This window comes from Mastomys coucha, unplaced genomic scaffold (assembly GCF_008632895.1).
Source record: "Mastomys coucha isolate ucsf_1 unplaced genomic scaffold, UCSF_Mcou_1 pScaffold21, whole genome shotgun sequence".
In the NCBI taxonomy this organism is placed as follows: domain Eukaryota; kingdom Metazoa; phylum Chordata; class Mammalia; order Rodentia; family Muridae; genus Mastomys; species Mastomys coucha.
Window position 1 is genome coordinate 14,717,797 of NW_022196904.1, and position 15,859 is coordinate 14,733,655.

General features: G+C 50.8%; 1 protein-coding gene and 1 long non-coding RNA gene across 5 annotated transcripts in view; one reads left to right on the forward strand and one right to left on the reverse strand.

Annotated features, from left to right (window-relative positions):
• The window catches only part of Hif3a (hypoxia inducible factor 3 subunit alpha), a 29,844-nt gene extending 18,930 nt beyond the window's left edge, over positions 1-10,914 (reverse strand). For 2 of the 4 annotated variants that reach the window (XM_031385469.1, XM_031385466.1), the window contains exons 1-6: positions 10,821-10,914; positions 5,049-5,239; positions 3,427-3,572; positions 2,624-2,679; positions 1,078-1,162; positions 321-433 (exon numbers count right to left, since the gene is read on the reverse strand). In XM_031385469.1, coding sequence (XP_031241329.1) covers positions 321-433; positions 1,078-1,162; positions 2,624-2,679; positions 3,427-3,572; positions 5,049-5,239; positions 10,821-10,898 — 669 coding nt within the window. In that variant the 5' untranslated portion in view covers positions 10,899-10,914. Of the gene's footprint in view, positions 1-320; positions 434-1,077; positions 1,163-2,623; positions 2,680-3,426; positions 3,573-5,048; positions 5,240-5,361; positions 5,490-10,820 lie in introns of those variants that run through there. The other 2 variants (XM_031385467.1, XM_031385468.1) reach the window with 2 other exon arrangements.
• Positions 5,152-11,979, forward strand: LOC116101714. Its single transcript, XR_004122901.1, has 3 exons — positions 5,152-5,266; positions 11,455-11,591; positions 11,786-11,979. It is a non-coding gene; the product is annotated as an uncharacterized LOC116101714 (long non-coding RNA).
• Positions 11,980-15,859: the final 3,880 nt, after the last annotated feature.

Here is a 15,859-nt window from a genome sequence, read left to right on the forward strand (position 1 = left end):
CCAAGGGGCTAGGATGCCTGCTGTGTCTGGGTCCCATAGAGAACTGGGAGAAAAGATTCTCATTATTCTTGAAAGTCGTGAGGAGCTCTGGCATTTTCCTTCCAACCCTTGGGAAACTTGCAAGATTTAATACGCGAGGCTGAGGATTGCATCCTCAATGTCTGGCCCCGGGATACTCGATTTTATAGGTCCTCTGATGCCCTACTGAACTCAGTCTGAAAGAGTTCCACCAAATCTCCGAGCCTGGGAAAGCCCAGGTCCAACAGAGAATGAGACTTGGAGGGGTCAGACCCGCCCTACTGAGACCAGGCCCAGCCTACCTTCCAGGTGGCCGCTTTGAGGTTGAGCGTGCGCCCCCTGCTGGTGAGTGTGCTCTTCATCCTCAGGGAAAAGTGACGTTCTGTTGGCGCTTCCAGCTTCTTTTTTGACAGGCCTGGGAAGGCATGGAGAGGGGGCAGGTTATTAAGTAAATATTAAAGTCTCCCAGCCTCAGGGATGGCTTAACCGTTATGAGCGTTTATTGTTACCTCTTGCAGAGGACCTGTGCTTGGATCCCCAAATTTATGTTAGGCTGCTCACAACCATGTGTAACTCCAAAACCCATTTCTGGCCTCTGAAGTCACATGTATTCACGTGCACAATCATCTCCTGCCCCTTCCTCTCCCTCCCCCTTAAAATCAAATCAAATCAATAAATCTTTCTTTCCTCCTTCTCTCCCTCCTTGCCTGCCTGCATGCCTTCTCTCTCTCTCTCTCTCTCTCTCTCTCTCTCTCTCTCTCTCTCTCTTTCTTTCTGAGACAGGTAGAGCAGGCTGACCTCGAACTCACAGAGATCTGCCTGCCTCTGCCTGGAGTGCTGGACTTGAAGGTGTGCGCCACTACACCTGGCAAAAGTAAAATCTTAAGTCTGCTCAGCCTCATCTCCAAAGTTGAGACCTGGAACCAGCGAAGGGACATCCTCTCCAGGGAAGGGACTCCCAGGGTGTAGCTCGCTCTGTCCACTTTTCTCTATGCAGATGTTCCAGATCAGGAAGGGGAAGCCCAGGTCAATTTCCTACCCTGAACGGTAGGCACTCACTTGGCCTGGGAGTCAGGGCATCTTGGAGTTCCTCTTGGTCACAGGGATGGATAAAATCAAAGATACTGTGCCCGATGAGCTCCAGCTGTGGGGTGGGGTTAGGGGGAGAGGGATAGAGAGTTTAATGGATGGAGACACACTTAACAAGACTCCTGAACTCCTTTCTCTACTTATCACTTCTGCCCCAAACCAGGAGTCTAGGTGATGTCATTAGCCTCTTCATTCATTCATTCTGCAACCATTCATTCAGCACCTAATATTTACTAGGACCTGTTCTAAATGACTGGACAGATCATATGGATCTTGCTTTTTTCAGGGTTTACTGAGTGGTATTTGTGCATATATGTCCATGGGGAGGCATCTGGTTGTGGTCACATGATAATAAAATGCTAGTTTAATGACAGTGCTCTGGATAGTTCATTGAGGAGTCAATATTTAAAAAAATAAATATGTTAAGCTAGAGTTGGTAGAGTGCCTGCCTAATGCAGACCAGGCCTTGGATTTGATACCAAACACAATGTCTGGGCATTGTGTCAAGCACCTATAATCCCAGTAATGGGGGCATGGAGGCAGGAGGATCAGAAATTCAAGGTCATCCTTTGCTATGTAATGGGTTTCAGGTTAGCCTGGGCTATATGAGACATTGTATGAAAGGGGGAGTGTGTAAGAGCTCAACAAAGTAAGTGAAGTAAGTCTGTGGCTCTCTGAAGTAAGCAAATACTTTAAAAATGGGAGTCATGAGCTGGACAGTGGTGGCACACACCTTTAATCCAAGCACTTGGGAGGTAGAGGCAGATGGATTTCTGAGTTCCAGGCCAGCCTGGTCTAGAGAGTGAGTTCCAGGACAGCCAGGGCTATAGAGAGAAACCCTGTCTCAAAAACAAACAAACAAACAAACAAACAAACCCAAAACCAAAAAAGATGGAGTAGGGTGGGAGGATAGAGAAATTCAGACTGGTCATTAGTTAAGAGCACTTGCTGCTCTTACAGAGGATCTGGGTTCAATTCTCAGGACCCATATCAGGTGACTGACAACTGCTTGCAATTCCAGTTCCAGGGGATCCAATACCCCCTTCTAACCTCTGAGGGCACCTGCAATACATGTGATATATGTTTGTATATTCAGGATTTACCTGCAATGCACATGATGCATGCACACACACATGTACACACAAACACACACACACACACACACACACACACACACACACTCAGGGCCCCCCACATACACATAAAATAGATAAATGAGACTTTTTCTAGTAATAAAAAACAAAAATAAAAACAGGAGTCACACATGCAAAGGCCCTGGGGTGAGTCACAGGTCCAAGAATCTGTTCCTTGTTTCAGTTTAGGAAGTGAGCCTAGTGGCGCTGAGGAGGGGACACATGAAAAGGTGTCCACAGTGGGAACAAACCCAATGGTGTCTGGATGACACATTACACTTCCAATAACACCTATTGTAGCTAGGTTTGATGGTTGGCTCTACCACTTCTTAGTTTGGGACTTCAGGGGAGTCACTTGTCTGACTCTGAGAGCTCACACTCACAGAGAAATTGGTACCAGGAGTGGGGTTATGTATCAGGGAGGAGGAACAGAGGTCCACTGCACAGCCATTTACATGAAAGACAAAAAAGAACACAACCTGTCTCATATAGGATTCACTTTAAGGATGAATTAAAAGTTAGTTCTAGTCCCCAAATGTCTTGCCCAGCTCCTTTTCTCCTGCCTGAGATTTGTGTCCACTCCCTGCTGATTCTTTAACTTCTAGCCTTTCTAAATCAATTCCCTTTCTAAACTGTAAATACGATTCTGGCTCTGTAACACAGCCTCCCTCTTGTTTTGACTCCTTTCATGGCTCCCCAGTGACCCAGAGACAAACCTTCTTATTTGGACACACATTATCTACCCGTTGACCTGTCTCACTCCCCCCACGCCACAACTTCTGCTGTCCTCTGTCCAGAAATCACTTTAGTCATTTCTCCAAAGCATTCCCTTTTCACCTCACCTCTGGGCCTTTGTTTGTGCCAGCACTTCTCCACGTCCACTCCTGATCCTCCCTGACCCTCCTGTCATATCCATATGACTGGCTATGTCACTAAATTTCAACCGAGCTGTTTTTTCTTCTAAGACGCTCTGAGTCCCTCTCTTCCCAGGCTGGGTCAGGTCTCAGCTTCATACTTCTTACATCTAGCCTGTCCTAACACACTTTGACCCTTTGTCTGGTGGTATTCCTCTCTTCCTTCTGTCCTTAAAGGAAGAACTAAGGTTGTGTGGGGGAAACCACGGTGCCCTCCAGGCCCCATCCCAATCACCAGTGGGGGTGTGGCAGGCACAGAGCAGGCAGCTCACCTGACTGAGGCCCAGGTGCTTGCTGACATTCTCCGACAGGTAAGCCATGTCTCCCTCGGCGGTGAGTACCATGACGAAACCCTCCAGGGCCTTCAGGTAGCAGGCGTCCAGTGGTTCTCCCCCTTTTCCCACCTGGTTCCACTCCCCTGGTGCCCAAGCCGGCGGGGAGAGGGAGGATGGAGCAGCTGTGGTCAGTCATGGATCTACCCTAGCTAGTTTCCCTCCACCTTTCCTTGCCCACATGAATGCATAGAAATGGCCAGGTGGGTGGGAGAAAATTCTAGGGTCTTGGAGTCCCAAGGAAGAGGGCAAGGCCACTAAGCTTTGGAAACAGGAATATGGACTCCCAGAGGGGGCATAATCCTCCCAGATTCTAAGACTGAACTCTGAGGAGTTGACATTCCAAGGTGGCCTAGGGCCACTTAAAATTCCAGAGTTGTGGGCACGGTTTCTAGAATTCCTGAGGGAGGATATGGATGATCTGCCAGATGGGCAGAACACTAAAATGTCAGGGACTTTCAGAAGACAGAGTTCCATTACATTTTATTTGTTTGATTGTTTCCTGTGGATGTGGAGGTCAGAGGACAACCGGCAGAATTCTAAAGGAGCAAAGTCTCCCCCAGAATTCTATGGGGCAAGGGAATTTAATGGGCAGAGCCGCTTTAATAAGCCTTCAAATTTCTAGGGTTCTAAGGGGTGTATGTGTTGGGGGGTGGGGAGCATGCAAGCACTTTCTTGGGTTGGTATTAAGAAAATAAGAAATAGAACTACAGAAGGGAGAGAATAGAGACTTCTAAAGAATTTTGAAAACAATGGTTGTAGAGCCTCCTGGGGTGGACAAGGATTAGCTAATCATGGGAGCTATGAGCTGAGGCAGGAGGCTAAAACATGCAAGTCTTGCCTAGGGAGGCGGGAACTACCAAGCTAGTTCAAGGCCAGTTGAACAACTCAATAAGACCATATGTCAAAATAAGAGTTAAAAAAAAAAAAAGCTGGGAGTGTGGCTCAGTGGTAGAGCTCCTGCTTAGAATCTCCCAGTGAGGGGCTGGCTGGGGTCCTACATGTCTCAGTGGTAGAGCACCTGCCTAGAAGTGAGGGGCTGGGGGTGTGTGGCCTTGTGGTACAGTGTTTGGGTACGACACTCCTTGGATTTGGGTTCAGTCTCCAGTATGGCAAAAAAGAAAACAAACACATAAATTGCTGATGTGGTGGCTCATTCCTTTTATCCCAGCACTCAAAGGCAGGGTGAGTGGAGGGAGGAGGGGGAGGAGGCAGACAGATGTCTGTGAGTTCAAGGCCTGCTTGGTCTACATAGCAAGTTGCAGGCCATTCAGAGCTACAGTGAGTTCCTGTCTCAAAAACAAAACAAAACAAAACAAAACAACAACCAAAAAACTCAACAAATAAGGGGGCAAAATTACAAAGCTTAAAGCCTCAAGGGGCCGCTCTTAGATTCTAAGGGGTGAGGCCTCCCAGGGGTCTTTCTGAACCCAGGGCTCCGACTGGTCCAGCATTCGAAGGGGCGGGGCCTCGCCTTGAGATCGGATCCCGCGGCTAGGGAGGCGGGACAAGCTTCCCAGGGGCGGGGCCTCCGCGACCGGGGCGGGGCGTTGCGGGCTCACCTGCAGCGCAGAGGCGGTGCATGCGCAGGTAGCTGATTGTGAGACGCATGATGGAGGCCTTGTCCAGGTGCGCGCTGACGCCGCGCGCAAAGGGTAGAGTGTGCGCCAGCTGGTACAGCACCTCCGTCTCCTGGCTGCGCCGGCTGCGAGCCGCATCCCGCGACTTCTCCTTCCGCAGCTCGGTGCTCGACCTGTGGAAAGGAGATGGCACGCGACAGGTCGCACGTGGGACCCCTCCGCTTGGCGTTCCGGCGACATCTCTGGGCCTGGCAGTTTCTCCCCTTGGATCCCCTTTCCTTGCCCCAAATTTTACCTGTCTTGGTCCCAGTCCATGTGGCCCTCCCTGCGGGGTTTTGCTCCAGGCTTTTCCCCTAGGTTGTGTCCCTAAGGCCCTCTGTCTTCTCCGGGACTTAGCTGTAGCTCTTTTCCCGAACTAGAGACGCCGCCTGGGGGACAGGGAGGCCTCCCGGTGGGAGGGGGTGGTAGAGCTGGCTGGAGTCCAAGGGAGAGATGGAGCTCTGAGAGCCCCAGCTTCCCAGGCCCCCTTCCCTCCCAGTTTCCCGTTCTCAAGCTGATTCTCAAAGACAGAGATATCTCAAAGTCTAACGACACACCAAAGGGGCCTTAAGAGGGGCAGGGCCCCACTAAGGGTGACACAGCAAACCAACCCCTGTGTTCTGCCCTGCACCTCTACACTTTAATACGTTTCAAATAACCTGACTTTTCCAAGTGTGTGCACGTGCGTGTCAGAGATCTTTCATCAGTAATATTAATATCTGTCAATTACACATTTTTTTTTTCCGAGACAGGGTTTCTCTGTGTAGCCCTGGCTGTCCTGGAACTTACTCTGTAGACCAGGCTGGCCTCGAACTCAGAATTCCACCTGCCTCTACCTCCCAAGTGCTAGGATTAAAGACATGCGCCATCACTGCCCGGCAATATTTCTAACCCATAAGACCGCAGTTGATCAGCCTATGTGTCATATGTAAGCATAATCTGACCCTCAGAAGAGCCCCAAGGGGATGTTATTATTATTATTAATGTTTGTTTGTTTGTTTATTTTCGAGACAGGGTGTCTCTGTGTAGCCCTGGCTGTCCTGGAACTTGCTCTGTACGCCAGGCTGGCCTTGAACTCAGAGATCTTCTGCCTCTGCCTCCTGAGTTTAAAGGTGTGTGCCACTGCACCCAGTTATTATTTGAGACAGGTTCTCACGTAGCCCAAGCCAAGGATGACCCTAAGCTTCTGATCTTGAGTACTGGGATTAAAAATCTATAGGCATGTCACCATGCCTGGCTTCAATGGGGCACAAAGGGGAAACTGAGGCTCTGAAAGGTGTAGTCCAAGAGATCACATAACCAGTACCTGGCTGAGCCCAGTCAGTGAGGTTCTTGTTTTCAAGCTTGTCTCTAACCAGCTGCATGTGATGTCTGTCCCCTACCCCCAGAAAGTCGGCTGTGGGATATAGGAAGGAGGCTGCTCCTTCCTAAACGCCTTCAATTGGGGCGCAGAGGCCACTTCTGGGGGTGGGAGGGCTACAAAATGTTTTAGTCTGGGTGCGGGGGTGGGGTGGGGTGGAGGAGCCATAAGTGCAAGGCGGTGAGAGGCCCAGAATGGGGCAGGCGGGCCTAGTTAGTATTGGAGGAGCCAAGGGGGCGCCCCTATGAACTCCCACTTGGCTGGTGGGGGCAGGGGCCTGCCCAGAGGACATTCCGTCCTGTACTGTACTGTTCCAGCCCTGTTTGTCTTCCTGCCCAGAGGGTGGGGGTGGGCGGGCCTCACTGAGCTAGGGGCCCTGGGACAGAGGGAACTGGGAGAGAGAAGGGGAATGGGGTGGGGGTGGGGCCGGCGCCCCACCTCCCAAGCAGCTGAGCTCTGTAATCCTACTCTCTAGGCTAGGGTGGCAGTTTCTTCCTCCATAGAAGGAGCCAGCTGGTGGCTGTAGAGGGGACCCTCCTTCCCCTCTCAGCCTGTTCTCCGGATGTTCTGACGGGAAGTATGGGCCTCTCATTGCCTTTCTGGCCTTGCTGGGAAACAGAGTGGGGGCTGCTTCTTCTGGGTCACGGTTCCAGTTCTGACACCACTACTGCCGTAGCTCCTTAGCTAAGTGTCTTTGGGCAGGTTGCTTCACCTCCCTGGGCACAGTAATAGCCTCCAGCTCCTCAGAGGGTGTTTGTTTGTTTGTTTGTTTGTTTGTTTAGGTGTGGGGCAATGTGAGATGAGGCTGGGAGACAAAGTCTCACTGGGTAGCTCAGATATGCCCCAAACTCATGATCCTCCTGCCTCAGCCCCTTTCCCGAGTGCTAGGCTCACAGGACCATGATGGATTCCTACAGTGGACTGAAGATTAAATGAGTTAATATATGCCAGAGGCTTAGGAAGTGAAGCTTGGCAACTGGCCAGGGTCAGTAACCAAAGGCTCTAGTCTGATTGAGTCTCTTGTACCCTGGAGAAACCTATGGGTGCCGATTACATGTGTGCAGTTAGTCATGCATGCAACTATGTGTGTGTATGACTATGAGAGTGTAGTCACATGCCCAGCTTTTACACAAACATCTCAAAGGAATGAAATAACCTCAGAGGTGTGCTACACACTTAGAAACTACAGGCCCCCATTCCTACTTTACGGCAACCACATGGACCAGAAGTGATTATCTCCCTTCTGAGAAGGTAGGAACAGGGCCAAGCTTGACCACTTGAGTTCGATTCCCAGAACCTACCCAGTGGAGGAGAGAACTGACCTCTGACCTTCACACACTCTCAAAGACAAACATGCACACCTCCTCCCCTATACACACAGGTCCAGAAATAAATAAGGTCATTTTTTTTTTGTTTGTTTTTAAAGATAGAAACAGGGCCTGAGAAACATGTAGTTCAGTTGGAGGAGCATTTGCCTAGCAGAGCTACATGCATAGGGCATGGTACCTGCCTGCAAGTCCATCACTAAGGAGGTGGGAGCAGAAGGAGCAGGAGTTCATGGTCATCCTCAAAACGTAATGAGTTCAAGGTTAGCCTGTCTCAGACAGAGGCCGAGGCCCAGAGCAATGACAGGGCTAGCCTGAGTGGCTCAGGTGGTAATCTCATGCCCATTCTAGTCTGCCTTGCTCGGTTGCCTCTCGGGTAAGCTTCACACCCACCATGCACCCATCATTACCTTCCTGCTTAGGAAGCTACCTCAGATGGGTGACAGAAATTGCCCGAGGCCGCACAGTGACCCCTAGGAGAGCCAGGCCTCTTGATTTCAGGCACCTCAGTGTGTGTGTGTGTGTGTGTGTGTGTGTGTGTGTGGTGTAGGAGAGAGATCTGTCTCTTCACTGGGAGACTTGAAGCTGGCGCTCTGGGAGGGAAATCCCGGGGCCAAGATCACACAGCCAGGAAGTGGGAGCTTGGGGATTTGAACCCTGACTTTAGGGTCTGTGTTCTAAAATGCTATTCTTCAAGAGGGTGCGCCCACCACCCAAGGGACCCCTGTCTATTCCTCTCTGCCTGGTGGCCTAAGTCCTTTCCTCCTGTCTCAGTATCGCTGCGGATTTCCCTGGCCGGCCCAGCTCTGGGCCAACCTCTTGGCAGCATGCCCAGCCTGGGACGTGCGCCTGGAACGTTGCCACCTTCACTCCGTGTTCTAGCTGAGAACAGAGGGTGGAGCCTAGGGGCCCAGGGTGAGGCCTGGGAAGGGGGACTTGGGGCCCAGTGGTGTCTTAGCCAAGAGAGAAAAGACCCTATCTCTTTCTCACCCTGAACAGCTCAGGGAATGAAGACAGTCCCTCTTTTCACATTCTGAGCCTCTCTCTGACTCTTAGCTGGGTACTGGAGGGCTTGCCAAAACTTTAGGGGGTTTGAGGTGTGGTGGAGGCTTAGCTTTTCATCTGGGCAGAGACCCTTTGATATTGCTTGGAGGTGACCTGAGAGGCCAGGGGACAAGGTTTGGGTTGGAGAAAGGACTTGGGGTAGGTAGGGATCAGTGGGGAGTCTCTCTGACCTTGATCCAACTTGTTCTCATTCGGTGGGGTGTCTAGCTATTAGTCCTGTTTCCCCCCCCCCCCCCCCCCCCCCCGCCCCCAGAAACCCTGCTCTCAGGTGGGTACTCAGGGCAGTGTGCTCATTCTTGATCTCCTATGAATAGTCCCCACAAAGAGTAGGATGGCTTGGAGGCGGAAGCTAGAAGAAGGAAGGGGGCACACGGCGCCAGAGGTAACCACTCACCCTCACCCAAGCCCCCTCTGATGCCAACTACCATCCTGGGGGTGCAGGAGGAGCCCGGAGCTCAGCTGTGAGGCGGGTGCGAGTTATGAATGGGTGTGCGGCGGTGTGGGATGACACCACAGGAAAGGGCTGGCCTTGGATGCTGACGGGGGCGGGGGGGGGGGGGGGGGGGGGGGGGGGGGGGGGGGGACCGACGACACCCTAGTTCAGTTAGGAGAGGCCCCTCACACAACCATAAGGGGGCGCTGTCACGGGCCGCACCAGAGATGGCTTAGAAGGGGTGGGGATTGAGTTCCCTGGTGGGCTCAGGGCCAGAAGTTGGAATAGATGAGCCAGACAGGGCCAGAAAAGGGGAAGCCTGGGTAGATTGAGGTAGAGGGTAAGAATTGGGTGTAGAGAAAAACCAATCAGATCTAGGAAGCCAGGGGGAAGGGACGGGTGAGGCTTGAGGGATGCACCAGTTTAGACAGGGAATGCCAAGAGTCTAGGGAATTTTTCTGGGGTCTCCTGTGGCAACCTGGCGGAATGGGCTCCACTGGCTATGGTCCCACAGCCTCTGCACCTGTTGCAAGGTGGACACAGAACCCACTTCTTCCTACAACAACCCCATCTGTCTCCAGCCACAGGAGGGCGCTGCCTCCCTCCCTTGATTAGCCAGGGCACCTTTCCGAAGGATGTCCGTCAAATAGGGTTTGGGTGGGGCCCTCCTCCCTCAGTTACAGACTGGTTCCAGGCAGATGAAATAGACACAGAACCAGGCTGTGGGAAGTGGCTCAGGTTTGTTCCGTTGGTACTGAAAAGGGGCGACCCTACTTATTTAATGCTGTTTTTTTGAGACAAGATCTATCCGTAGACCAAAGCTGGTCTGGATCTTGTCATGTAGGCCAGGCTGGCTGTGAAAGCACCATTCTCCTACAGCTTTCCAAGTACTGGCTTTACAGGCGTGAATCTCCTTCCCCAGCAGCTATCATCCCATTTTTTGAAAGGAAAGAAGATCTTGGTTAGGTCCCACACAGCCTCTTATGAGGACCCCCTCCCCCCATGTCATTTTAGAGCATTTTGAAGCTTGGGAGACTGTTAGAAAGGGCATGGTAAAATTAACCTCTCTTCTGGAATTCAGAAGTAGAATCTTTCAGGGACCCCCTAGAAACCTCAGTTTGGGGATCCCCCTTTAACATCACAAGAGCTAGACTGCCAAGGAAGACTAGGGATTTGGAGGAAAAGACTTTCTTGGAAGAGAGGCCACTGCTCAACCGCTACCACCTCCAATCCATAAGGAACTTGGAGTTTCACCCCCAGCCAGATGGAGGATTGAACCCGATGTATCAGGGAATCGCAGCTCATAACCCCAAAGCCATTCCAGAGGAGGGGGGCGGGACAGCTGGAGCTCTGGGGGTAAATCCCAGATACCCTGCAACCCTCTAGGGTGGAGGGCTCATCGGGAATGTGCCCCCAATCGCGCGCCTCAGAGTGTCCTCAACTTGAGCCACACCCCAGAGATGAGGGGTTCCCTTAAGCCCCCGTCAAAGAGAGCCCCCAGTCCCCATCATCCTATCCCCGAAGCCCTGTACCTCACGCGCTGCAGCCCCAACGCCATGGCTCGCCCTTCGTGGTTCCAGAGCCCTCGATGCCCAGCGTCCCCCTCCCATGTCCGTGTAAGCCCCCTCCCCAGCTCCACCTCTGCCACTCCATTGGCTGGTCTTTGCCCAGCCCGCGGCTCTGATTGGAAGGTGGGCTTGTTACTCCCGAAGAGGAGGAGGGACTAAAGAAGACTTGGAACTTCAAGGGGTGGGGGAATCCGATGTAATGCACACCCCCAGCCACGCCCCTGTCCCAGACTTCCTTGGCAGTCTGGAGCCCGCCGGGCGTGATTTCCCTCCAGTCTCTGAACTCCCATATGTACACTCCTGAACCATCTGATTCACTGTTCTCTGCGTCCCAGCTCCTGTCGTAGTCTCTCCTTCCACTCCCGCCCTTCCCAACCCTCCCTCCTCCTTTTCCTCTCTCCTTTTCCTGACACACCAAGTTCCCACTTCTCTCCACCCCGATCTCTTTACTCCACCTGTATTCCACAACCCTTTGCTTTGCCATATCCCATGCCCCTCCACTGTGTGGCCCCACTGTGGACCCCGCCTCCCCGAACCTTCCTTGTCCACCCGTCTCCACCCCACCCTGACCCGTGGCCTCTCTTAACTCCCTGTGCAGGTTCCTGCGGATGAATAATTAAGCTTCTGTCAAGTAAATATGCTTTAGCTCCATCACACCCACTTGTAAAGGGAACAGAGAACTAATGAGAGATACGTGCGCAGCGACCATGGACAGGTGGAAGACGGTACAGCTGGGTAAGGAAGAGGAAGTTCCTGCGTAGGCTGGAGAGGGCGCGGGACACTAAGGGACAGGGGTGAAGGAGCAGTGTTCCTTCCGCATGCAGGTTTGGGCACACTCTGCACTGCGGCAGAAATGGATTTACTGTTTTTGAACTTACGGGGCAAGCTCCATCTTAGGACTTTCATACATAACTGCGCACTCTCTTTAGTGCTCTTCTCCGCTAGAGAGTTGGCTCCAGGGTTAAAGGCCCTTGCTGCCAACCCTGAAGACCAGCGTTCAATCCCCAGTATCCACACTGTGGAAGAGAAGCAACTCCAGAAAGTTGTTCTTTGATTTACCTGCGCGTGCACACCCCCACATCCCCTCTCCGCCCCACACATGTAAAACGTAATAAAACTAAAAAAAAAAAAAAAAAAATCTCTTCTGAAAAGCGACATGGCTCCCCACCTCCTCCTCCCACTGCCTTCTCTTTCCCATCTTCCTTCTCCTTCCTCCTTCCTCTTCTCTCTTCCTCCTCTTCTCCATTTTTTTGAGACGGGGGTCTCATGTAAGCCAGTCAAGGCTGACCTCACTATACAGCAAGAGCTGGCCTTGAACTTCTATCCTCCCGCCTTCACCTTCCAAGTGGATTCCAGGTGTGTACCATCATACTCAGCCCCATTCCCATGCAATTTAGTTCCAATTGACTTTATTTGAATAAAGCTGACTATACCCTATCAGCAGCTCCAGGGAAGAAGGCAAAATCCAGACAGAGCCAATCATTGTAGGATTTCCTTGGCCACAGTGATTACTAGTTTGGGGAAGACATATGAACCAGCCTAGTACGGTGAAGACTAACTCTGAGGACTTTGCTATAACTGTCAGGACAGAGGGTTTGCTTATTTTTTTTATTGTTTTATTGTGTTTGTAGCACAGAGGATTGAATTTAGGACCCAACTCAACCAGAGCCACATCCCCAGCCCTTCACTGTGATATTGAGATGCTAGGCAGATGCTCTACCACTGAGCCACATCCCCAGCCCCTCACTGGGGGATTCTAGGCAGGGGCTCTACCACTGAGCCACGCCCCCAGCCCCTCACTGGGGGATTCTAGGCAGGGGCTCTACCACTGAGCCACGCCCCCAGCCCCTCACTGGAGGATTCTAGGCAGATGCTCTACCACTGAGCCACGCCCCCAGCCCCTCACTGGGGGTCTCTAGGCAGGGGCTCTACTACTGAGCCACACCCCAGCCCCTCACTGGGGGACTCTAGGCAGGGGCTCTACCACTGAGCCACACCCACAGCCCCTCATTGGGGGATTCTAGGCAGGGGCTCTACCACCAAGTCTGGGCTCCATTGTTCTTTTTAGCAATCTGGCACACAGAGCAGCTACCCTATGTGTGTATTATATTTCACAATAATAAAAAAAATGATTTGACAGTAATTGTCATTGAGGAGCGCCGAGTTAACTGGAGGTCAGAATTGAAAACAGAGAGCTGGAATGCTCAAAATAGAATTTGCAGGTATGTGAGGGAGTGTTTTCAGTGGTCTCGCCCCCCTCCCCCCATTGATCTCCAAGGGCAAAGCTGTTTTTCTAACACTAGTAAGATGCTCTTGCCTCACTCTCTCCCTCTGTACACTGGCAGTTCTCAGGGGTCATGAATATGTGACAGGAGACTTGCTCTGATGTGGAGGGCACTGTTATATTTTATTATTATAATTTTAATTTTAAAATAATTCTATACAATGGATTGGCGTCAAACTCATTTCCTTTCAGTTTTTCTTTCCTTTTGATTTCTTTGTTTCTTTTCTTTTTTGATTTTTGAGACAGGGTTTCTCTGTGTAGCCCTGGCTCTCCTGGAACTCACTCTGTAGACCAGGCTGGCCTCGAACTCAGAAATTCACCTGCCTCTGCCTCCCGAGTGCTGGGATTAAAGGCGTGCGCCACCACGACCCGGCTCCCCTTTAACTTCTCTTATCCCTTCTTGCTGACTCCCATCCCTTTCCCAATGCAGTCCCCTTCCTGCTTTCATGTCTTTTGGGCGTTGTTTGGGGGAAGGTCTTGTGCAGGTAGCCATGGTCGCTGAGTGTCCGTGATTGCAATGGCCGCGTCATATCCAAACCCAGCCTTTTGGGGTTCTCTTCTCTGTCTTCTGGTTCTTACAACCTTTCCTGTGGTGATAGAGATGTCTTGTTTAGGTCTGACCACTAGACATTCCCTTATTCTCAGCTTCTTAGCTGTTTATGAGTTTCTGCTTTAACTGCTGCTTGTTTCTAGAAGAGACTTGTCCGGCCAAGGCTGAGAGCTGCATTAGCCTGTGGGTATAAACAGAAATGTTTAGAAGGCAGTTTGACTACATGTTTGTTTAGGAAAACATCAGTAATAGATTTCCTCATAGGGCCCATGATCCTTCAGCCATAAATTTTTGGCTAGGTTTATAGTTACCAGGTATGAGTCCCACGGTACGGATCGGGCCTCAGATCCGAGGAGAAAGCGGTTGGTTACATGTGGAGCACTCACGGCATCCCCAAAGCACTGCACACACTTTGCCTGTGGGCCAGTACCACAGCAAGCAGAGCTGTAGCTGAGTGCGATCGCAGACAACTTTCCCTCAGCAGCCTGCACACCACTACCTTTCAGCAGCACCATGAACTCTAGCCAGCGGGAAGGACACTTCCACACCACTTCCAGCTTGGTTTCTCCGTGTCTTCTGCAGCAGGGCCTTACTGTCTAGTTCTCATGTGTGGCTAATGACAAGCCTCTACAATTTTCGGAGTTTTTAGGGGCTGCACAGCCAAGGGCTCCTAGGGAGGTATCCTGCACCTGGCATGGGACTTTCATTAAAAAAATCCCATGACTTTTGGGAGTAGCATGGTCCACCAAGCAGGGTATCTCTGTTTAAGCTGCATTTTGTGTGTGTGTGTGTGTGTGTGTGTGTGTGTGTGTGTGTGTGTGTGAATCACTTTGGCCCAGGCTGGCCTTGAACTCACTAAATCCTAGATCGGTGGCTCTCACCCTTCCTAATGCTGTGATCCTTTAATTCAATTCCTCATCGTGGTGACCCCCAATCATAAAATTATTTTCGTTACTACTTCATAACTGTAGTTCTGATACTGTTATGAGTTGTAACATAAATATCTGATATGCAGGATATCTGATAGGCCACCCTTATGAAAGGGTCATTCGATGTCCCCTCCCGTCCTGGGATTCAGAATTTGAGAACTACTGTTGTAGACGCTGTCCTTGAACTCCTGACCCTTTTGCCTTTCACCCTCAAGCGCTGGGAGTGGGTCACCACACCCAACTTCTCCATTTCATAGGGCCTACTTTAGGAGTCCTTACCTTGAAAGGGTGTAAGGAGTTTGGGGAAGCCAAACCCACAAGCAATGGAGCTTTAACTAAGCCTGGCGTGCCCTCTGGTGGTCAGAGTTGGGATGACTCTGTTTATGCCTGTGCCTGTCTAGTTGGTTGTGAAGAAATTATTGCATACTTCACATCGGAAACACACACACACACACACACACACACACACACACACACACACACACACACATATTTGATTTTTCGAGACAAGGTTTCTCTGTATAGCCCTGGCTGTCCTGGAACTCACTCAGAAATCCGCCTGCCTCTGTTTCCTGAGTGCTGGGACTAAAGGCGTGCGCCACCACCACCCGGCTGGAAACATATATTTAAAAAATATATTTATTTATTAATTTTATGTGAGTACACTGTATCTGTCTTCCAACACACCAGAAGAAGGCATCAAATCCCATTACAGTGGGCCACCATATGGTTGGTGGGATTTGAACTCAGGACCTCTGGAAGAGCAGAGACATCTCTCCAGCCCCCAGTAACATACTTTTAATGGATTGATTTTATATTTTAAGATTTTTGGGGTGTGCTCTGGAGAGATATCCCAGCTGTCAAAAGTGCTTGACACTAAGCACTTCAATTAAGGTTAAGAGAGAGAACAGACTCCTGCAATTTGTCTTCTGATTTTTACATATGATCTTTCTCTTTTTCATCTGTCTGTCTGTCTGTTTCACACACACATGCAAATAAATGTAAATCAAAACTTTCAGTTTGGGGCTGGAGAGATGGCTCAATGGTTCAGGGCCGCTGACTGCTCTTCCAGAGGACCTGGGTTCAAATCCCTGCACCCACATGGCAACTCACAACTGTCCATAATTCCAAGATCTGACACCTTCATGTAGACATACATCCAGGCAATGCACCAATGCATATAAAATAAAGGTAGATGGGTTTTAAAAAATTTCCAGTTTTCTTTTCTTTTTTTTTTTTT